General features: G+C 38.6%; 2 protein-coding genes across 2 annotated transcripts in view; both read left to right on the top strand.

The window, feature by feature from the left end:
- col27a1a (collagen, type XXVII, alpha 1a) overlaps positions 1–6,865 on the top strand; it is a 110,509-nt gene extending 103,644 nt beyond the window's left edge. Inside the window, exons 51-61 of the mRNA XM_084745830.1 lie at positions 889–951; positions 1,768–1,821; positions 1,908–1,943; positions 2,068–2,085; positions 2,200–2,235; positions 2,354–2,380; positions 2,489–2,539; positions 2,624–2,792; positions 2,882–2,991; positions 3,127–3,345; positions 4,425–6,865. Of these exons, the coding sequence (XP_084601956.1) occupies positions 889–951; positions 1,768–1,821; positions 1,908–1,943; positions 2,068–2,085; positions 2,200–2,235; positions 2,354–2,380; positions 2,489–2,539; positions 2,624–2,792; positions 2,882–2,991; positions 3,127–3,345; positions 4,425–4,571 (930 nt within the window). The 3' untranslated portion in view covers positions 4,572–6,865. The remainder of the gene's footprint in view (positions 1–888; positions 952–1,767; positions 1,822–1,907; positions 1,944–2,067; positions 2,086–2,199; positions 2,236–2,353; positions 2,381–2,488; positions 2,540–2,623; positions 2,793–2,881; positions 2,992–3,126; positions 3,346–4,424) is intronic.
- Positions 6,866–9,922: 3,057 nt separating this feature from the next.
- cdk5rap2 (CDK5 regulatory subunit associated protein 2) overlaps positions 9,923–24,067 on the top strand; it is a 58,317-nt gene continuing 44,172 nt past the window's right edge. Inside the window, exons 1-10 of the mRNA XM_084746712.1 lie at positions 9,923–10,133; positions 15,011–15,066; positions 16,824–16,885; positions 17,663–17,773; positions 18,260–18,336; positions 18,833–18,956; positions 19,302–19,474; positions 19,572–19,719; positions 19,953–20,006; positions 23,143–23,967. Coding sequence (XP_084602838.1) covers positions 10,081–10,133; positions 15,011–15,066; positions 16,824–16,885; positions 17,663–17,773; positions 18,260–18,336; positions 18,833–18,956; positions 19,302–19,474; positions 19,572–19,719; positions 19,953–20,006; positions 23,143–23,967 — 1,683 coding nt within the window. The 5' untranslated portion in view covers positions 9,923–10,080. The remainder of the gene's footprint in view (positions 10,134–15,010; positions 15,067–16,823; positions 16,886–17,662; positions 17,774–18,259; positions 18,337–18,832; positions 18,957–19,301; positions 19,475–19,571; positions 19,720–19,952; positions 20,007–23,142; positions 23,968–24,067) is intronic.

The following is a 24,067-nucleotide window of genomic DNA, read 5'->3' as shown; positions in this document are numbered from 1 at the left end:
GATTTTTTTAATGCCATTGCACTGCTGCAGGCAACAACACAACGGAATTACAGTGGCACTGTAGAAAAATACATAAAGAGAACAATATACCGGTGTAGAAATATACAAATATAAAAGAATGAATTAGTAGCATATAAATACTTTCAGCATATTTCAGTGATAAAACATTAAAGGAGCCACTGTATGTCTAGACATGATTTTGTTAGAATAAGCTCTTTTTAGATTTCCTGGACATGGATGAAGTAGATCTTTAAGTAATGAAGGTCTGCAAATATGGCTTGTTTTGGGATTCAGGTGTAGTCTGGACATTGCAACACCTGGCCATGGCAAGGTTGAGCTTGTCATAATGACATGTTTGCTTGCACATGTGTGTGTATTCTTCAAGCTCTCTCCCATCATCTGATCCCGTTTACAAACACACACACTTTGAAGCAAGCCAACAGATTTTCTCCTAACTTCCTGCCCCTGACCTGTTTGTACTGCGCTGCTTCTTTCTGGAACATTTCCCACAAGCCCCTGTTTTAAGAGCATGTGTGCTTGTACCTAATTTTGTGTGGTTTTGAACAATAGCACAACTTCAGCTAGTGTGAAGCAAAGTTTCCATCATGCACCATAAACACATTCCAGCTAAAAAAAAAACCCCGACTCTATTGTATTGAAATCACTACACAGAGCTCAGAGCCAAAGTATGTCAGGACAGCTGGAAACGTTGTCGTCAATATGGAAACTGTTAGTGGATGTCAGATGTTCCGTGATGAGTTGTAGATGTAGTTGGAGATACAGGAGGAGCTGGTGTGTGAAAAGACATTTTGTAAAACTGACATCAAGTGTTAAGGTTTTAAACAGGTGCACAGAGTGTGTATAAATAAGCATCACTGCTGTTTTCAGGGGCCTCCAGGAGACTTTGGGCCAAAGGGCATTCGGGGACCAAAGGGGCCACAGGGCACAATGGTAAGTAACCCAGTGATCTAGAGACACTGATGAAACGCGCTGAACATCTTGTTAAGCTTAATTTTCAAAAATAACAAAATGTGGTTTTGCCATCCTTCTTCAATCATGGTGTGCCAAGAGATTCCCACCCCTAATAACCGACCCAAGGCTCCCCCCGTATCTACTTCATCTCCACCCCAACCCCAGACTGCAGTTAAGATTCGGTTCCTTCTGGAAGATGAGAGGCTAAATGTTGCCAAACCTTCGCAAACTCTTTTAACTTGTCTTTAATGATGAATCGGATTCTCTTAAGGTCAGCTCTATCCATCAGTTCTGTGAGCCGTAGTTTCAATAAAACTTCTTCATTTTTCCAAAATAATAGGATTATCAGTGATAAGGCCCCGTGCCAGGAGGTGTTGTTTTGCCTGTTTTAGTTTCCTTACATCTTTAGATATCCCTAGAATTATTACAACTGAGCCTGGGTCTATCTGGACAATGAGTATCTTTGTTTAAAAGAACAAAAGAGAGAACATATCGATCTAGTAATCTTGTATCTTGGAACAAAGTGTAGCTGTGAGGTAAATTACCTTCCTCTGAGTTGCATTAGTCACAAAAAGAGAGACCTCTGAAAATATTTTATGCATTCTTTCTTTTGAGGTGTGTAAATAGATAGATGTCCTTTATTGTCCCCAAAATTAAAATGATCCTGCTCAGGTCAGTACCATATTAACAAAGACAATAAATATTTAAAATAAACACCATAGGATAAAACAGGAATCTGTTATCTGTGTGCTGAAACTCTTGTTTAATTCCTTTTCTCCTGTTTCTCTCCATCAGGGCAGAGGAGGAGTTGTTGGCCCTATGGGATTTATCGGACCTAATGGCAGCGCAGTATGTATTACACTGATTGACATATGCTTTAACATTTCTCTCTGCTGTTATTCTACAACCAACTGACTGTGTGCGTCTCTTCACAGGGTCCTAGAGGAGAGAAGGGCAATCGTGGAGAGACTGTAAGTTCTTACCATGTCTATTCATCTTAGTTGTTTACACTTTGTTTACATTGTCTACTGTGAGAAGAGTGGATTTGATGACAATATTCAGGCTGAAAATATTTTTTTTTCTCTCTCCAAACAGGGAGTGCAAGGACCCAGGGTATGCTTGCATATCGTTGTCTTTTTTTCTGTTGTATAACTCATATTTATTTTACTGCAGACACTAGATTGACAACATAACCTCATCCAGCATGTATGTTTTTCATTTTGTTAGGGATCTCCTGGACCGCGCGGACCCCCTGGACTTCCAGTAAGTTTTCCTCTTTCATAGGTTTAACAAAAACCTATAAAGGTTTTATAGGTCAAAACAAACATTTGATGATCTGAGCTGGATGATTCATTGTCTAAATAACTCTTTTTCTTCTCAGGGCCGCCCGGGTATCCCCCTATCATTTGTAAGTCACACTGATGCTGATTCCATCCAAAATAGCTTAAAGTTGCTCAGATATACTGTAATGTGTACAGTGGCACTGATTAAATAAGATTTTGTTATCTTGCTGCAGAAAGAAGATGGTCTTTTGTTTATGGATTCACACACCCCACTCAGGACTGAGGTTAGTGGAGTAATGACAACATTTCTCTGTGTTGTTACGTCTTTTAATTTGTTGCCCAGGCTCATCTCTTTGTCTGTCCTCCAGAATAAGCCAGTGATGGACCTGCCGATGCTGGACCAGGGTGCAGAGATCTTTAAGACCCTCCACTACCTCAGTAACCTGATCCAGAGCCTGAAGAACCCACTGGGCACTCGGGACAACCCCGCCCGCATCTGCAGGGACCTGCACAGCTGTGAACAGAAGTTAAATGATGGTGAGGGTGTGTGTGTGTTGTGTTGGAGACAGAGAAGGCGAGCAATTTCATGTTCAGACTACTAATCCCACATGTGTTTATGTTTTCAGGCACTTATTGGATTGACCCTAACTTGGGCTGCTCGTCAGATACAATTGAAGTCTCCTGCAACTTTACTGGAGGTGGACAGACTTGCCTAAAACCAATAACAGCATCCAAGGTATTTAGGACACAATAACAACCCCAGTTTCATCAGCAAAGTCTAGAGGATTAAAACGTTTACAGAATATTAGACACATGAGCACATACCAGACTTGCTAACCAGACTTGTTAACTTTTCTGCCTGTTTGAGCAGCCAACAATCAGCGTTGGCCGAGTCCAGTTGAACTTCCTGCACCTGCTGAGCTCAGAGGCGGTGCAGCACATCATTGTTCACTGCCTGAACATCTCGGTGTGGAGGCCAGCTGAGGATCAGCCAGCTGATCAGGCGTCTGTGAGATTCAAGGCCTGGAGTGGGGAGGTGTTCGAGTCAGGAGGAGAGCTCGAGCCAGAAGTCCTAGAAGACACCTGCTGGGTAAAAACAAGGGGCCTTATTTAGATGATCTATAGTAAATGGTCTAAAGTGCATGGTGCAAGTGCATTTATGGCATGTTGAATATCGATTTGCTATTTAAACAATGCATAAACCGGTGGCTAAGTAAGGCAGAAGGTGACAAAGGGTTGTATTTAGTCTCTTGGTGCATTGCTGTTTAAACAGTGGATTCAGCAAGTTGGAGAAGTGAACAGAAGTGCTGAAATCATCTACTTGTGGTGATGCAGGCACTGCGATTAATCTGCATGCTGGATCATAAAAACTGGCCTCAACAGCATGACAGCTGTGACATTACTGCAGGCATTGAAATGTTACTACATTAAAGCAGCCTCTCTAATCAGTAAAGCAAATGGTAAAAAACACACATCAATACAAGACATAATACAGAAAACCTGGAAAGCTTGGACTTCTCAACATCATTTAAAAGATGATTTAAAAGTCTGCTTTCAGTCATTTTAAATGTTTCCATGCATGCAGTAATGTCACCACAGCAAATATTGTTCATATTTAAGCAGCAAAATTAAAAACCACAGTTATGAGCTTGACAAGACAGAAGACATCAACGCTCAGACAACACTCAGATATCAATACAGCACACAATAAAGAAATCACCTGAACAGTTTGCACATTTCCATGTGCACATCAATGTCAGTGCTCCAAATACTGCTAATATTAAAGCAGCAAAACTAGAAACTATAGAAATTCACCAGAGGATACAGGAACTTATATTTTTAGACAGTTCTGATGGAAGAAAAGATTTATATGGTTGTTTTACTCCAAACTGTTTCACTCATTTTAAGAACAACACATCATGGGCACACAGATGGGCACAATTACATTTTCTACCTACACAGCTGGGTGTGAAAATGACAACTGAGTAGGTCAGAAAATGGCAGTAACAGCTGTGCTGTACACCACTTTGTGCCAGGCAAGAGACAGAGCCCATGAGGTCATTTGGCTTTTGTCCTTTAGTTGACATCATTCTCGATTTTCAAACTTGTTGCCCTCTTTGCAGCGGTCATGTTGTGGACTAAAACATATCCTGTCCATCTGGGTTTCAGATAAAAGATGGCCGCTGGCACCAGACCCATTTTGTGTTCCACTCCCTGGACCCCACCCTGCTCCCTGTGGTCGATATCTACAACCTCCCCAACACTACTCCTGGCTCACATTACCACCTAGAAGTAGGCCCTGTTTGCTTCCTGTGAGGGTTGCAGTGTGAGTCGTCTGGCCGTGGAGGGATGGATCGTCACCCAGAGGTGATGCCCTCGTGCAGGCGTGGAGATCGGAGCAGTCTCCTCCAATCCATGGCAAAATAATCCCAGCGAGTACAAGCCTCCCTCCAAACAGATCCTGCCACACTCCCATTGGACTGCAGACACAGAGGGAGGAAGCACGGGGAGCTGCAGGGGGGACACAGAAGAGCTGAGGAGGAGCAACGGAGTTCTTGCACTAAAAAGCTTCTTCACGCTCTTCAAGAGGGATCTCCATATGTGCGCCCGCTTGGAGAAAAAAAGGCTCTACGCCACACAATCTCTCTGGAACATTGCAAAGTGAAGGGAGAAACAAGGCCAAGTTAATCAGCGGACTTTAGAGTAACTTATTTTTTTAACTGTATACAGTCTGTATACTGTGTGTACTTTTATTTTGGAAATACCAGGAATTCAATTCTGTTAGAAGAGAAGAATTAAAGTAATTTGGATCAGTTAAATGTACATATATATGTATGCTTATTATTAACTTTTATACATGTATATCTTATGTAAAAAAAAAAAAAAAATCTTCAAGTGCAATAGAAAATGAGAAGATAATTTGATATTTTAAACTTTATATGGAAGGATTTTTCAGGGGTGCCATTTTTATTTGCCTTCGGTGCTCGTCTCCTTGTGAATTTAATCCAGAGGCAGGCTCAGAAATCACATCTGTATTTTACTGGTGCTCCAAAAAATGGGAAACCATGACTCTCATTTTTCTCCCTAATACGGGAAAACCAGTGGCACCCAGTCAGCCGTCCACACGGAGAGTCGGTGCATTAAATACTTATTGCTATACGTATTATTACTCTTACATTTTTGAACCGGATGCCACTGATGATTAGGGAAAATATCTGCGGTTGTGGAGATTAGAGGTCAGAGTGAAAAAGTATGGAGCTCTAGTTCTCAATAGTGTTTTATTAAGGTCTCTACAACTGTGGAGTGTGAAATCAGGCGTGTCAGTTCCTTGCTTCCTTACTTATGTTAAAAAAAAAAAAATAGGAAGGTAATAGTTGTTATTTACTCAGCGCCACATGGGACCAGGAGTCTCTTCTTCTTCCCCACTTTTTACAGTAGACAGACTACAGGTACAGGCATTCCTTAGAGGAGAACTGAGCCACAGGAGAGAGGAGAGAGGGTCCATGTGTCAAAATAAAAGCCCCATCTTCTATCCCATCCTCTCTCTAATGCATGGTGCTAAGTAAATTATCTAAGGTGCTACCCATAGTGCTGTAATTACACCACTTTGCTAGAATATTCTGATGTTTATAGTGCATGCTTGCTTAAAAAGTCCATATAATATATTGCCATAGCTTCCATAATGCACTATAGTGGTAATATCCCATCCAAAATTACATCTGTCCTTTATTCAATGCTGCATTTCAGAGACGCTTATTCTGATTGAAAATATTTTAGAGATAACTATAAAAACTCCTTTTGTATCCAGTATAAATCACAGGGTTTGAAGTATTTTTAAGAATAAAGTTTTCTTCTTTTTCTCTGTACAAAGCCCCGCCACAGCTGTATGTAATATTTTTTAGAAACACAACTAGTGGAGATAGTTTTAATTAAATAAATAAAAAGTTTTCTTTGTTGTAGCTGGACACAAGTGTGTATAATTGTGCAAAAAAAAAAAAACTTGCTGTATACAGTGGATCCCCTCTTGCTAATTTAATGTTATTTAATGTTGTTAAACGTGGTTGCAGACTGAGCAAATTTCTGTCATTTGAAGCAATACTACTCTTTCTGACAACTTTATTATATCAGTTTGCCCAACTGGTCTTGGAGTTTATAGATTTTTTTATGTGTAAATTTGGGGCGCCAGAGAACAAATTTATTGCAATGTTAATTATCTTTTATTTTTTTATTTTTTTTTATTTTTGCTTTATGTTGTTTTTTTTTTCCTCTATGATAACCAACCATGTACTGTACCAGGACTCTGTGCTATACTATAACTTGTGTTTTAAAGAATTATGCAAATATGTGAAAATTGTTTCTTCTTTTTTGTAAATCTGTTGTAGACATTTAAAAAAAAAAACGAGCTAAGAATACCTCACATTTGTACACATGACTTGGAGCAAAGATTTTCTGTTGCCTTTATAATTAATTAAAGTCTGTTTGGAAAGATCAGCCAAATACAGCAAGTCATCAAACTCTGAACAAGACCATTTCTGGTGCCAACATCCTTTATCTGTCTACTGTTTATTCATTGTTCAATGTCCATTTGTTCAATAAATACTTTCAATTTGTGTGTGGATCATTACTTTACATATCTTATTTAAGAAAGATTAAGAAAGGTCCAAATATGTACCTCTTAACATGACATTTAAAACCCTAATGTCGCTCTCAATTCACAGTTAGTATAAAATAAGTATATCTTTTGCCTAATTTCATTCTTGCTTACTCAAGATCTTAACAGTTAACGGTCTGAAAATTGACTTAGAGCCCCAAGTGTTTCTACACATACAGCCAGTACTTTTATAATGTTACCAAATGCAAAGGGTTGTGATGTGGGACAGTGGTTGTGCAACACACCTATGGTATGGAGACTTTTACAGAGACACGTCATTTTAATATTGCTGGATTATGTGATTAGGTATCAGGCAGTAGCTCTTTATTGATCCCTGTCTGGAAACAGTGCCGTGTAAGAAATAGAAAAAATATCTAATATATAAGGAATAAAAAAATAGCTTTAAGATACAGTAAATAAGATAAAGACACTAACAATAAAGGTATGTGAGAACTGTATAAAATGAGAAGAACAGTGCAAATAAACAACATACATAAATATTTTTATTGATGCATGTTGTTATGTTATGTTTCTTAAGATGAAAAGTGCATTTAACAGTCTCCATGTGCACCATAAAACATAGAGAAAACTCAAAATTTCAACTTACTACAATAGATTGGATAACCTTGAATATTTGAGTCTTAGAAACTCAAAAAAGAAAAAATGTATTTCCAAATATATTAAGTAAAGTGGATGTGAGTAGTGGTATTTTAATACTTTCACTTAAAAACATAAAATGTTGAGGCTAATGTGACCAGTTTTTGAGTTTCTAGAACACAAAGGATTCAACTTTATTTAAAGAAGAAAAGTAAGTTATTTCAATCAAAGATTGGACTGAAGACTGAACTTTTTTTTTCTCTTTAGTTTATTTAAAAAATTAGGTTTGAGTTGGGCCCAAAACAAAAAAAAAAATCTATGGAAGTAAATTGCTTTGACATTTTGAGTCGTCAACATTTTACAGCACACAGGTATAAAATATTTACACTGCAAAAAAACAGTGTTCACAAGTATAAGTCTAAAATTTGAAATGTATAAAAATAACAATCCAACAATCCTAAGTTTATAGGTGTTTACAGAGTTTATTAGATGATCATCATTGGTTATATCTGTTGTTAAGCACTTAGTGGAGACGCAAACTGAATGAAAAATGATGCTAAATGCAACGTTGTGTTTATTAAAACAACAATCTACTTCGAAAACTAATAACTTGGAGAAAAAATAAAATGGTGCATTGTCAGACATAGGGAATCTAAATGATCGGCCCCCTGGTACTTTACTTTATTCAAATCAGGCTGTTCTAAAAAGTAACTGAACAGACCTGATCCAATTATAGGCCTGTTGCAATTAAGAGTTCCACCACTTGATGTCGCTATTGTTGTCTGGATAAAGTTCATGTGCAGTTGAACCAGCTGTTTGCACCAAGTTATAGATGTTTCAGCCCTGCACTGAACTCAGCTAAATTGGTAATAAAACATGCAGACAGTAGTGGTTACTGTAGACTGTATTCCCACTAAATGTTATAATTAGCTCACTAGAGCAAATGTTAATTATTCTGTGCCACCGTGCAACACACCCAACACACTCACCACACACATATAAATTATATTTAAGCATACTCTTTGATGAATATGTCACAAACACACGACTTAACTTTGACACTGCTTCAGTGCATAATCCAAGAGCTAGATACAAATGTTGTTGAGGATGCAAACACATGGCACAAATCTATTTACCTCTGAAATTTATTGAGGTATTATTTAATATGTTTCTGTATCTGACGGTGATGACATTTATATGTCAAGGACAAGATTAGAATTTTTGGACCCACTACAAAAACTTATCTTCCCTTTAACAGTCTTACTGAACATTTTGTTATTTACAATATGTGACAGTATGAAAACATATAAACATTAGACTTCATAGTAAATATTATCAAAAACCTGCCATTCTTCTCGAGTATGATTTCATACCATTAACATGACATCGGTACATAATGTGATATGAAAAGTAAAACAACTTGGGATAAAGATCAAAAACAAAAAGCAGAGCAAATAATAAATAAACTATGAATCACTTGGTAAAAGAGGTAGTAAATAAAATTAAGCTTCTTGAAAATTATCTGGTATCATATTTACTATATAAGTGCATTTCTTGTTGATAGATTTATTGTGCATATTGTAGTACATCCTTAAGTAAAGTCTTGTTATGTATTTTATGCCATTTTCAGCTGGTTGCATTTTTACGCTGTTTTCGTCTTACATTAAATCTAAAGTAGAAAGCCTATTTTGAAAATCTAAGGAGTAGAATTTTTTTTGTGTTCAAATATAGTACTCAAGTAAATAACAGATAACTGAAAAACCTACTTAAGCACAACAACCAAGTATTTGTACTTAGTTACTTCCCAGCTCTGAAAGTAAATGTAGTCGTTTGTTGTTTGTGGGTAGGTTTAACATTTTCCACAATTTTGCAATGAACTTCTTACATCATGTTAGAGCTTACAACTTTATATGAGGGAAGTCATGTTTCTCAATTATTATTATTTTTTTTTTACACGTTTCCCCCGTGTGGTAATTTCCCTTTAATGTGGGAGTAACTTCCGATGTTTAAGGATAAGGCTAAATGAAAACAACAGGTCAGTTGCTTTTCAAAGTGTGCTGTCAGAGGCGGTAACACGACTATATGCTTAAGACCAAAGGTGCACAACGTCAGAGCGACTTTATTTTTGAGCTCCTATGTACCTCCCCAAAGTGTTTGTTTTGGCCAATCGCTTTGTCCCAGTATCCACCCAGTTTCATGCTGCCTTTCGGCTCCTCGAAAATTCCTAATTCTTAAGTCGTGAACAATAAATTTAGATTCAGACACCATTGTCAACAAATACTGAGATAGGATTTACGTAGAAAAATAATTACAGCTGTGTTTTTGTAGCTTTACACTGTCATAATTCTCACTATAAAGCGTCTACTGTGCTGTTTCAGTTGCTGTGTTTCAAATATTTCCCACACAGCCTGAAGGCGACAACAGTTTCCAACGTGCACAATGGTGACGTTTACCATATCATGATGGCGGTAGCCTGGACTATTTTGAATTCCGTCCCGCTTTTCGAAGTTTACTGCACGTCTTGTCTGTAAAATGTCTTTTCATTCTGAATAGGACACAAAATAACTCACTGATATCATGGACTCCGTCGTGGGGGACGATTTGACGCTCCCCGTGGACATCAACGGAAGGTAAACCTCCGTTAGCAGCAGTAGCTAGCGAGCTAACGCTAGCTTGTAAGAGCTTTGCTGTACGTTATAGCTAGAAGCTAGCTAATCCGAAAGCAGTAACTAGTACCGCTACATGGGCTGTGACTACTTACTGGAACAACACAGAAAGACTTAAGTTGTCATGTATCATTTGATATAAAGTTAATGCTGTACCGAATTAGCCAAGTCAGGTGTACTACGAGTGTTAAGCTGCAGCTTTTATAACGTTAGGTCTCACGAGAAATGAACTAAGTTAACATCAGCTGTTAGTCTGGTTTATTTTGCTGGTTGTAAGTTAGTAGGTCAACTAACATTTGGACGACCACATATCAACTTGCTAGCTGTAAAATTTCACACGTAACATAGTTTAATACTGGAATAACAGCTAGCTAATTAGCTAATAGGTAGCTGTAACATTGATTTCAATAATTATTTATCTGTGAAAACATTAAGTTATTTTCGTAGTAGTAGTCTAAGTTAGTAGCTAGCTAAATCTCCGCTGTCTTTCTCACACTTTACCAGAGATGATATTACATTTAGAATCATAATCGATGAAAATTGAATTTCTGCTGATTACTTTTAGGTAAATTCTTTGTTTATAAATGTAAGTATAGTGAGACACAACCCTTATTGGTGGATTTCATCAAAGAACTAGCACAAGAAAACAGCCAAAAAAAAATTACTGAACATCACTGATGCTTTAAAATGGTTAGAAGAGACCTCTCAGTTATTTTATTTTTTAAAATCTATTTTATTCTTTAGTTATTTATTGTCCTTTATTAGGTTATGTTTCTGTTTACACTGTGTGCTCCACTTTGTAAAGAGTCTCTTGCTTTGTCTCACCTGTCATATATTTTGTAAGGTCTACTTTAATAATAATGAACAAGTTAGGACACTGATCTTTCAGTTTGAGTTGATTGTGTCTGCAGCATAGCTTGACTCAGTGGAAATCATTATTTTTGTAAAAATTAGCCAAATCTTTACATTAAAAAAAATCCTAATAGTTTCACTCAATAGAAATAACACACCGAAATAAGAAAATCCTTGGAACCAAAACCAAAATGACACCAAAAGTGCTTTAGAAACATTGGTGCAGAAAGCCTGCCATGCTCAGTAGTTATTCCCGTTATAAATCACATTCGGCTCAGTGGATGTTGCTGTGATATCGCTGCGATTGGTAGCTCGGCTTGTTGACCTGTCATTGAGAGAGTGAAAGAAAGCGGAAATTATCAGAGCCAGTTTCTTTTTCAGCGGGGTTCAGGCTGAAGCAGCGACGCTGCATTCTTTGTACAAAATGTGGAGTTAACATGTCCTATTTATTTCCTTTTTTTTCCTGCGTGCTCATCATGACATGACAGAAGAGTGTGATTGTGGTAGGTGAACTGTGCATTATTAGCTCTGTTCCTCAAGTGCATAGCGTTTGCAGAAAATAGCTAGTATATAGCTGTTTCTGCTCCACTGAAAAGCTAGTTCTAGCATCTCTGTGTCAAGCTTGTCGTGTCCTTGGTTGTCTCCTTTTTAATTGACCCTAGCCCTGCTGTATCCTGTGTAAACGCGGTCATCCCAGGTGGTAAGCGTCCCTCAGTAATCCAAGACGTTAGCTGATATGTGTGGTGTGTATTACTTATTCTGAAACCTGATTCACTTTGCTCTTTGAATTTAATAAATATAGCTTTGCGTACTGTTAGTCGCTTCAGTTATTGTTGTTTTTCACTGTAAGTGATGCGTTTGTGAGCTTTCATGTTTGGTTCTGGCAGCTGAACAAAATGGGAAGAAAAGAGGAAGTCACTGTTTACAGACTTACATTGTTTCCACTGGGTGCTGTAGGTGTTACTACAAGTGCAGCAGTGACAAAACCGTGTCAGTAACATTGACAACATCTATTCTTTAAGAGAGAGTTTCATTTGGGCTGGTTTCTATGAAAGTTGTTTTGCACGTTTACATTTGGTGTTTTCAGTTTTATCATGGCTTTTGCTATTGAGTGCTTCCTCTCCATTAACACAGGAAGGGGTTGCTTGGCATGTGAAACCTCAGTGATGCAACAATTGTCAACACAATATTATTAGGATTGAGTCACTGTTATGTAGAGGATTATTGTGCCCCTGCTGCTCATATTTTATAATGTTCTATTTTTCACATTTTGTCAGGGAATATATGGCCACTTTGACATTAAAGAGTCTTTAATATGTTGTTAAGCACTGTCAAAAAATCATTCTTACATTTACTGTGATTTGTTGTGGTGAAAATCCAAGGGGTCTGAGTAGTTTCAGTACACAACAGCCACTTGACATGAAATAGTAGCGTAAACTCAGGACAAACCAATGATACTAATTAAGATACAGTTGCATTCAGGTCAAACGGTGTCAGGTGCTGCTACTGTACATGCTGACTTACTGGAAAGTAAATGTAAGAGGACCTTAATTAGTATCATTGTTAACACCTGTATTTACATACTATTTCATATCAATATTAGGGATGTACATTAGGGCTTGACAGTATATCCATATTGTATTGATTTTGTGATATGAGACTAGATATTGGCTCAGGCTTTGGATATTGCTGTATTGTAGCATTTGTTTGTTTGTTTGTTTGTTTTTTTCTGGTTATAAAGTCTGCATTACAGTAAACTGATGTTATGTTATGAACTAACCAGACTGTTGTAGCTGTTCTATTAATTGCCATTAATCCTATCTACTTAATTGTTACTGTATATCCACATTACTTGATAATTTATCAAAAATCACATTGTGTTAATATTTTTTGAAAGCACCAATAGTCATCCCTGCAAAATTGATATTTGGTGAAAATATTGTGAGGTTTGTTTTTGGTCGTTTCTCCCTGCTTTACTGTGTATTGGCAAGACTGTGGCACAATGGTACAATGTGTATTACCATACAGAGATTTTGATTCACTTAGCGATACCGTAAGCAAAATTCTGTATTTATATTTTTAAATCTAATTTTAGTAAAACTGTCATAGTATAAAGAATGCAGCACCATAAAATATTTGTTTGATAGTGTGCTTTTTTTATACAATCAGATAGGGCTGCAACTAGCGATTATTTTCATACTTGATTAATCTGTTGATTAATCAATCACTTGTTTGATCTATAAAATGTCAGAAAATTGTGATAAATGCAGATCATTGTTCCCCAAAGCTCAAGGTGAAGGTGGAAGGTTCAAAATAGGAGTAAAATAGGCCAGGAAATATTCACATTTAAGAAGCTGGAATCGGAGAATTTTGGTCCTTGATTATCAAAATAGATGGCGATTAATTTAATAATTGATTATTCGATTAATTGTTGCAGCTTTAGAATCAGAACAATGAAGATTGCTAACATTGTTATCTTGCATTTGGGGTTAACACAAAATGAACCACTTCCACAAATCTTTTCATCTATTTTGATATCACAGTAATGTTTTGATAATCGGTACAGCATCAAAAAAAACTTTCTTACACCCCTGATCAATCTGGCTGCTGTGAAAAAGGTCAGTTGGTACTGTATATACTCTTCTCCACTTTAATGCAATGTGCTTTGTTCCCTTTTGTTGGTTAGCTTTATAGTGTTAAGGTTAGAATCAGTGTCAAAGCAAAACATAGATGGGGAAGAACAGTATGTCATTATGGATATTGTTGCAGCCCGACAGTGTGGAAGCTCTAAATTAAGTGTATATCTAACACTCACAGATATTCGAGTGGAAATGGGCAAATTGGATTGTGTCATTTTCTATAGATAAATAAAATATTGAGTAGCTTTTTTTTTTTTTTTTAGAAGTCTCAAGTGATAAATTACAGCAAGACAAAAACAAGACCTGTTCTACAAAAATGTAATGTGCACATACATCATTCAATACATATCCATGTTTCTATTTTTTTAGTTATAACATTTTGTATTCCTATGATGCTTAGCTAAAGCACAGTCTATTAAATTATATAACATGTCTAAAATCTCGATGTGTAGACATTAAACAAACCAATCTTGCTTGAAGCATAGACCTGTGCAGAGGAATACACCAGAGAAGCAGCAGAGTGGCTGTGCTTCTAGTGCCAGGGGAGGTATGGGAGGAAGTTATTCAATGCTGAACATTATATTATTAGACACAAAGGTCAGGGTTTAGGAACATGAGCTTGGAGCCAAATAGTTCATGTTTTTGTTGACGCTAGTGAAGCATCCGTCTTAAAACTAGATTTGACAGGAGAATTTCACACAGTAATCCTTAATAAACAGCATTTATTTACTACACGTGCAAGTGATACATTTATGTTGTAGCAGTACAACCCCAGCTCCTTTCGTGTCACTGTGATCCAGATGCGTGTTGCCAATGTTTGGTGCTTTGTGCCGTGTCTGTGAGTGCCGCCACTGTCCTGTCACTGTGTGATGCTTAGCTGATCAGAGTCACAAAAGTCTACTTGTCTACCAAAGAAAGCCTTCTCCCTCCATTCGATTCTCTGTTTGCTCTCCTTATGTCTGTCTGAACATGAGAGCTAGGCTGCCACTGGCACATGGTCACACACACACACACACACGCACACACACACACTGTCTGAAGGGGTCTCTGCCAGAGTGGATGTAAATGAGGCAGCGAGTCATTCTTAAGCTATTTATGGAGCGTTCTCCAGGCTCAGTGGAACTGGCCAGCGTGAGTAATACATAAACACAGTGCATGTGTGTTGTTCAGAAACCATAATAATCAGTGTATGTGCGTACTATGAACAAGGACAGAGAGCAGTGCTTGCTTTGGTTTCTGTGATTTTTAAAAATGTGATGTCTTGTTGAATGTGGTGAAAATGTAGCTGATTTATGTAATAATATTCACGGTGACTCGGCTGCAGCGCTAACAAAATGATTCTGTCCCCAGCTGCAGACTGCCAGACTCCATAGATGTGGGAGACTACTCCACAGACAGTATGACAGGTACAGTAAAACCTTTGTTTGTTCTCTCTTGTGTGTTTTTTTTTCTTGTTCAGGTTGCATCTCCCCCTGTGTATTAATTAATACTGCTGTTGAATCATTGCTGTGACCTCCCACAGTTGTGTCTCCAAAGCTGTGATGAGGGAATAGCTGGATGATGTTAATTAGCTAGTCCTGTTTCTAATTTATTGTCAAGCTCTTGTAGTGTGCCACCAAATATACTCAGGGCTAGAATAGGAGCAATCCACGCAAGCCAGTAAACAACTGATTTATAGATATAGGTCAGCATCTGTGGCTTTCTGTCAAATTGGTCATGTGGACACAGAGACATGCTGGCAAAACACTGATGGCTGCGGCATTATGAAAATAAAAGTTTATTAGAGATGTGATGATGTTTACCATGAGATGATATAGATTTGTCAGCTGTCAGAGATTTTGCTAAACCGTTGATACCATGATTTATTTGGCCATTGTGGACAATGCTGCAAATCAATTAGCAAGATTGCTTTACAACTACTAGAACTTGGCTTCTTTTATGAAATGAGTGAAGGGTTGTGTAGAGCAAGATGTTGAAATTAATATTTTTTTTGATTATATATGATATTGACACTCAGGTACCGTATTGACACGAGTACTAAATAATTTTGAATGATGCCCTAGAGTGGTGTCATGATTTTCTGTATCCATAATTTGATGTAACTTCGATTTTAAGGTCATGGTTTGAGACCATACGTAGGACAAGGTGGAGAGAATTATTATTATTATTTTATTTTATTTTTTCCAATTCTGCCTTTGATTTTGATTATTGAAATTAAAAGCTCGTTGTGATTGATGTTTGATTTAAGATGGAGGTTCTGACACCCCTAATGCCCAGCATGAGCAATATAGAGTTTACAAGGTATTGTGTTTCCAAAATGTGTTTCTTAACTCCAATAGCTAACTGAGTTGTAATGGCACTACCTCATCTCTGAGGTCAGGCTAAGAAAAATGATTTATTTCAGCTGAACTCTTCTTTGCTGAGTTGTGCTTCTTCTCCCACATACCTACTTTAAAGGGCGCCAGTGATGAAATTTAAAAAAATAAAAGGGTTTGCAGAGTCTTGGGAAAATAAGGCTCATGCTGAATATAACTTGAATTATAATTTAATTTCAGAAATTAGATCAAATGGTATGGTTTCATATCTGTCCATGGCAACACACATCCTTTTGTGTCCTGCTGGTGTCTCACTACCTGTCTCTGATGCTTGCTTGTTCCTAGTTTCTCCTCAGTAATTTTGTCAGAGACTGGATCTAGGAATTAATGGAGCAATGAATTAAGGGCAATGAAAACCATCTGTTGAGATCTAGAATTATGATTATATCAAAGTAATTTGCATACCACTGAAGGCAACATGGACAGAAGCAACATGCCGCTGATTAAGCAAGAAAAAGTAGAGAAACAAGCAAATGATAAAAAATGTGACCTCCTCCTGACAGGCTGTCAAACTGTGAATCTGAAGTTTGGTGTTGTGAAATGTGTTGTTGACTTCAAGTGTTACATGATCAGCTGTGGGCTGCTTTCAACTGGTCTAAACAGGGCAGCTCTCCAGACGCTGCCTCGCTTCTGATGCCTCTACAGTGAAAAACATATCTGCACTCTCTTTCTCTTTCTCTCTCTAAAATAAACAGATTTGTAACAGCTCAGAGTTATTCTTGTAAGATGCACACTCCAAAGCATAGACACTCAAATGAGTAAAAGTGTGTCACTCTGTCGTGTTACAGCTCCATCCTTCCCTGACAAGATGTCCCCAATCAAAGCTCTCACCATGAAGGACTACGAGAACGTGAGTGATTTTTATCAACTGTGCTTTTAGTTGATGTGACATAGTGATACAAAGTTTCTTGGATCATCCAAAGTCTGTTTTATATTAGATATATCTTATGATAATGACTGATATTTTAATTTATTTATTAATGCTGTTAATTGTTAATAGATTGAAACATTGAGCTCAGTATGAGGTAATGCAGTAAGCTTAACTCTGCCACAACAAACAGGGTATTATGATTTATTAAACCTGATCCTCAGTCTGAGTAAAACCAAGCCACATTGACCATTTATGGAGATTCAGTGATGAAGAGTGTGTGTAGGAGTGGGACTGAGGTGGGCTGAAGCCTATATTTCAGTATTTGTGTGGAATGCATGCTCAGATTTTTGGCTTGTGCTGCCCGGCTGGCTGCATGATTAGAGGTTTATGGAGGGGTCCAGACTTCTGCCTCCTCCCTACCCGACAGTCTACCCAACCCCCATTACCAGATGTATGATGTTCTCAGCCTGCAGCACAATGATGCACAGTCCACTTCACACACATTTGCACTCAAACACACATGCAGGCATGAAGGGCTCCCTTCATTTTGACAATAACCATACACACGCTCCTTTTCTTCCATGTAAACATGGTGTCCCCCTTAACTGCAGTTTTTCTTTGACCCACATTATTTGTCCTAACCTTGTTTTCTTTGGGCTAGACAGACTAACATAATTTAATACAACTTTTCAATAAAATGTTATCTGTTCTATATTTTTTTCTTTATATTAACATATTTTTGTCAATCACCCACAGCAAATCACTGCTCTGAAGAAAGAGAACTTTAACCTGAAGCTGCGCATTTACTTCATGGAGGAGCGAATGCAGCAGAAATGTGACGACTCCACTGAGGACATATTCAAAACGGTATTTTATTGACTTAAATGCTAAATGTGTATTGGCCTATATGTCGTTGTCATACATTTATTTGGGCCCTCAGTGCCTTGATGTTGCATATGACTCAGCGTTTCCAACCAGGACTAATTGAGATCGCAACTTGAGCCACAACAACAGCTGGATTTCCTTCAACCAAAATCTCACATTTATGATCTTAGAACAGCCGTCTTGCCTTTGCTTTGTTGTTTGAGTGAGGTGTAAGCACATTGGAATCTCCTGGTCTTATTAGGGCTGTTTGTGTTTCTCTTTTTTTTAATTTTGAGAAGTGAAATGCCATAGAAGAATTTTATCTTTATGTACACATTCCAAGATAAACCTATCTTAACAATGCATCTGTCAGGGAGAAAGATCTCTGAGAATCTCTAGAGTCTTTTTCTAGTGTTTGTGCCAGTTTTTGTGTGATGGCTCCAGATGTGCATCTTGTGCTACAATGGACTACATGTGTTCTGTTTTTAGAACATTGAGCTAAAGGTGGAGTTGGAGTCTATGAAGAGAGAGCTGGCAGAGAAACAGGAGCTACTCGTGTCTGCATCGTGAGTATTGTTCTCTGTACAGTCTTTCTGTACTGACAAAAAACGGTCTTAGTTGAAGGAAATGTGTATATGAGTGCTAACTTCTCAGGTTTACCACAGTCATCAAAAATCAGGGAATGTCATGCAATTTCAAAATTTTGTTTTCCAGGCCTGGAAAAGTTATGAGATTAGTAAAAGCCTTCAGAGATCTGGAAAAGTCATTGAATTCTTTAACTAAATTGTAACACTGGATAACCTTCCACATAATGTAGTATAACACTGAGTTTGTTTTCTGTAGCTGTTGACATCTGAAGGTCTATATTCTCACAACAGAATGATCAATGTGTGAGATGCCAGCTTTGCAAAAACAGACTTGTATAATAAGTTTACATATAATCGTAGGTTGTGAATGGTCATGGAAATTTTTATTATGGGTTCTTGAAGAGTCATTGAACAGTTTTGAAATTTTGTCCATGAAAATGTGTGGGACTTAATAATCCTCGTGAATGTTTTCCAGGAAAGCGTTGGAGAGTCTGGCTGGTCGAGAATCAGGAGAACCCCATCGTTTGAGAGAGCAAGCTCAGCGAGAGATGGATGCACTTCGGGAGGCATTCAACAAAAGGATAGCTGACCTAGAACAGGTGAGTCAAAACATTGTAGTCCATTGAACTGATTGGGTTGATATTATGAAGTAACGTGCCATGTTAATATATTACCTGACTATACTTCTAATTTTCTTTCATTCATTTCAGTTTGCCTCTTGTTGTTGTCTTTATATTGTTTGAATGGTCATATTAACCAAAGTGTATTCATGTCCATTGTAAGTTTCATGTTTGTCATTGTATTAACACCCCTCCTCAGTCTTATGTTTTCTTGGTGAGCATAATCTGCAGAGGAAGGATTTTTAAAAATATTTTTCTAATGTAAGATCCTAGTTGACAGCAGTCATCATCGGTGAATTACTTTGTGTTTTTGCCTAATTTCAGAGTCTACGAGCAGCAGAGGGAGAGGTCGAAAAGATGGCAGGCATTGCTGAGCAGGAGAAGCTTAAAAATATTAACATGGAGAAGCAGCTCCAAGCCCTGGGCCCTCCGAACACCTTCACTTCTGTCCCCAGCCCAATCCATGACCTGCAGCAGGCCCTGCAGGAGAAAGACAAGTAAGGACACAAGAGATTTACACATAAACATTAATATTTGTTTGCTTTTTATAGTAAGGTTTAAGTGTTTCCTATGTTTTTTTTTTGTTCACACCAGTATCATTGAGCAGCTCAAGATCACATTGAAGAACCAGGAAGCTGTGATCCAACAGAAGAAAAATGCAGACCAACAGACAGATGCACCATCAGCTGACAGTGTTAAACAGCTGTCTGATCTCATCACCAAGAAAGATCAGGAACTTGAAGTATGACTTATTATGTTGGATATTCGTTTTAAACTTCTCAAATTAATTTAATGTAACAGTGTTATAAAGATAAGATTTTAAGTAATTTGTTACCATGTTTTGAGAGTGCAAATGGTATATTCAGCTAAATTAAATTAATTGCCACGTTTGTTGTTTACTAAATAACTAAAACTTAATTTCTGCACTACTTATGACAGGACATTTGAATGACATGTTGACTCTCTGTTTCCCAGGCACTGAGGGACAAACTACATAGAGGGAAGGACCAAACAACCCCAGACCATCAGGTTGGTGTTATGGAGACTTCCTCACCAAATATCTTTGTGGTGTGCCTTTAAATGATTGCTGTATAGTGGCGCTGATTTCTGGCTGAGTGCTTACACTGTACTTTTTTTGGATTCTTTCCATCTACATATGTTTTTTAGATCTTTTATTGTTGTTTTTGTTGTGCCCTCTGGGAGACTTTCTGTGTCAATCACTGTTATGTCATTCTTTCATATTCCGTCTTGCCTCAAACCAGAAGCAAGCTCACAATAATGTGTCAAGCCATTCAAACCCAAACACTCACAGACCAACAGATGCACACAGGCTATTTTCTTTGCTGTGTGCACAAAGCCGGCACTGTTAACTTCAGTTCTGCTGAACCACAGGAAATGTACTTTGGCATGTTTTATGACTTGCTTTTTTCCTCCGTGTGCCTCCTGGTGCTGTTTTATTTTTGTCCCCTGCTTCAGCAAAGAGGATGAGTACTCCTGTTTGTTGTGGTAATCTTGAGGCTTTCATGGATTGTCTTAATGTTGGTTTCTCAAAAGGAAGCTTAAGTCATTATTGCTAATTGATGAAGGAGTGAGTCTGGAGTAGCTACTTCTTGTGGTAATTGTTTTTTTTTTCCTGGCATTAGACTGATGTTTGTTACTCTATGGAGTAGACTCTTGGTTTCCCACAATGCTTTACATGATGGCTTTAAAGGATACTAAACCTGTATGGGAGCATTGAAAATTATTCTCTTATGTTGAGCTTAAATCTGAACCCTGTTGATTGGGCTAGAAGGATGGATTTTAATGTTTGATCGATGATAGTTCATAGGGCTGTACTGAATAGTTTAACGCTTTATAACATTGACATTCAAATTCTAAATCAGCATTTGAATGCTGTACAATTTTGTTCCTTTTTGTTTTGTTTTGTTTTTTTGGCATGTCTGTTCATTCTTTTTAAAATCTGGTATTCATGCACAGTTAAAGACAAGGCTACACTAATATTTTTAGTATTACACTCTTTGTGGGATTAGATTCCAGTGGCTGTCTGAGATTTGTAAAGTCCATAAGTCAAAATTTATTGGAAAAAATAATAGATGTAATTATTTCCAAATGTCACAACATGCTTTTATCTAACGAAATATTCCGTTTCATTTGTTGGTATTTAGCCTTTCATATTCACTGTGGTCAAAAAATCGTTTGCTCTCCCACTTGTCTCACACAAAGGAAGCATGAACTTTTAACAGGGCAGATCAGCAACAACTTCATAAGTCATTTAATCTGATGAATTACTTTATTCAAATTGAGGATTTGTGTTTGTTTGTTTTGGTTGATGTCATTACATATGATTGTGGATGTACCGATCCAATACTCATTATTGCTATTGGCCCAATACTGTCCACAATTACTGGGTGAGACATCAGGGGAAACAAAATGTGTAATCTGATATGATCCATTAGCCTAAACTATCACTTAGAATGCCGAACTGAACTTAGAGCGACGTGTTGCAAAGAGGGATGTGTCACAAATAACACAGATGAGCAGCTCATGTCACGTGACCTGTAGCTAGAACGTGAGTGAGACCTGTCAGCAGAGCTGTCATCATGTCAGCTGTGTGGAGTTATTTTAAGCTCAACGAAGAGAAAAGAAAAACAGCTAAGTGCAATTTATGCAGTTTATTAAAATTTAATTTTGAATGTTTGACTGATGCAGACCAATTACTAAATCGCTGCTAAAAGTTCTCTGTGTGAAAATGTTGAAATAAAAAGTAGCAGCATTATTCAGAGCTGAGTCATGTTGTGGGTTGTGTATTTCTTCCTTCATGCCAGTAGAATCTTTGTTTTACAGTATGAGTATCATTTTTTTAGATGGCTAGCAAAGCAAAGTGCATCCATACAAATGTATTGTTAACAGCTTAGTTGTTTGAGAGAGCCAACATCAGTATTAGCTTCAAGCCATCCCTAAATATGTGTTGTGCTAGTGTTTGTGAAGCCCTAGTAGTTAAATATTGAAGATAACTTTTAGTTTGTTGCCTTAGAAAGCCTTAAAATGTTCCTCGTATAGAGACAATACAATCCAGTTTGAAGCAGTGGTCGTCAAAACATTATACAGGCTATTGGCAAAAGTACCGTGTTGTTGATGCTGAGAGTAGAAAGCTGCTAGTTGGGCGGTGTCCATGCTTTCTTCATCAGGCCTTGACGTCTGGACTCAGGTCACAGTGTTAAGACTGGATTACCATGCTGTCTGGAGATAGTTCCTCTGGGAGTTATTTATGTCCATCCGTCTTTATTAAAGCAGAAGAAATGGACAGTGTATGTCAGGTCTGGGTAAGCAAATGAATGTGCTGCATGTACTGCGAAAGATTTTGAAAAACTGGAGAGAATGTGTCCTTGTGGGATGCTTTTGGGACATGACAGGACTTTGATTGACCTCTCCAGGATAGAGGTGTAATGGAATGTGTTACAGCAATGATTGCCAGAAACGACTTTAATCTTAAAGCGGATTTTTAGATATCCTGCTGCGCAGGGTGAACTGCGTGAATGGCTGGTTCCATCTTCACCAGTCACATGAAGAAGCACGTATGGAGCTGACCTTCATACCTGTTGCCAATATCAGGGCATCTTGGATGGAGGTTTTCAAGAGATGGTCTGGCACTGGCCATAACACAGATCACTGCAGCAGTCCCGCAGGATTTGATCTGATTGAATATGTGGGGGAGAGTGGAATAGAGGCGGGAGTGGGGATTATCAGAGGCTTAGAGCTTATAGTGCTCTGCACTCAGTCATTCTCCTCTGTGCTCCTCTCGCTGATGCAGTGAGAGAAAATGATAGATGGCTATTCCATGGTTGGCAGGCTGATGACTGTTAGGTCACTGGACAGTTTGTGTGTCAGCGAGAGGCTTGTTGGACTCCTTTTAAGTGGTTGAGTCGGGAATCTAAAGATCTGAGGAGCCATGAGGGACCCGTGTCGTATATGTGGCGTTCGTGTGGTGGGAAGCCAGTGTCGCTGGATCTTCAGCTCGGCAGCAAAGAGGAAGCTACAGATCATCTTGTCCCATGTGCTGGGCAGGGAGGTGACTCGTGATGGTCGTGGAGAGTTCCTCTGTGGGAAGTGTGTGTTCCAGCTGGAGAAGGTGGTAGAATGTGATGTTAACATCAGCCAGCTGCAGGATGAACATAACAGTCAGGTCCAGAAACTGCAGGCGGAGAGAGATCACCTGATCCAGTGCATTGTCCACGTCTACAAAAAAAACAACCCAAACCTCGACAAGAGTGACACGGAGACCCCTGTGGTGGGCAGTCCTGATGATGAGGCTGTGTGTCAGCTGGTCTCTGAAGGACCCCAGCTCAGGGAGACTGGAAGTGGTCACATGGAGAATCGCATGAAAAGGTGTGTGAGTCTGGATCAGATTGCTAGTAAAGGGACATTCTCAGGACGATCAGGGCTCAGGAGCAGCAGACAGGGATCAGCAACTGGGCTCGATGGCTCTATAAAGAGCTCTGGTCTCCGAGGAACACGCCACCGTTCACAGAGCTTGTACCTCGACCTGATCCAACGTAAAGGCTTGCTGCCTAGACCTGGATTCAAAGGTCGCTCCACATCCCTGCAGTCGCTCAATAAAGACTTTTCCACCTCAGACACTTCTTGGGACTCGTCAACCAAACTTAAACTCAGAGAGCCCAAGGTGTTTGTTGCCAGACATGCTGCCACTGATGACCCAGGAGGAAAGGTTCAGGCCAGAGCCCTGCTCCACAGCTCCTCAAGTCAACCCTCTGTGATCTCTGACCTGATACAGCTCTTGCGTTGCATTTCCAAGCAGCAAATCTCTGTCCCTGCAGGAAGCCACATCCCTGTCCTGAAGAGGTTGAGTACTGGCCCCTGTAACTCGCGAGCTAAGCGCAGACTGAGAGAGGCAGAATGGAAGTCTCTGCATGACCTCACAGAGGAATTTGATGATGAATACACTCCAGCTGGACAAAACACTGTAGCACCGGTAATGAGCTGTGACAGACTGATTTGCTGCTTAATGCTGATGGTATTGATTAGGGCTGCATGATATGGTCAAATTGCAATTATGTGGAAATTGCGATCTG

Source organism: Lutjanus erythropterus, chromosome 20 (genome assembly GCF_056507025.1).
Source record: "Lutjanus erythropterus isolate fLutEry1 chromosome 20, fLutEry1.hap2, whole genome shotgun sequence".
Taxonomy (NCBI): Eukaryota; Metazoa; Chordata; class Actinopteri; order Lutjaniformes; family Lutjanidae; genus Lutjanus; species Lutjanus erythropterus.
The sequence above is the reverse complement of the archived record's forward strand: the minus strand, read 5'-3'. Positions and strand labels throughout refer to the sequence as shown.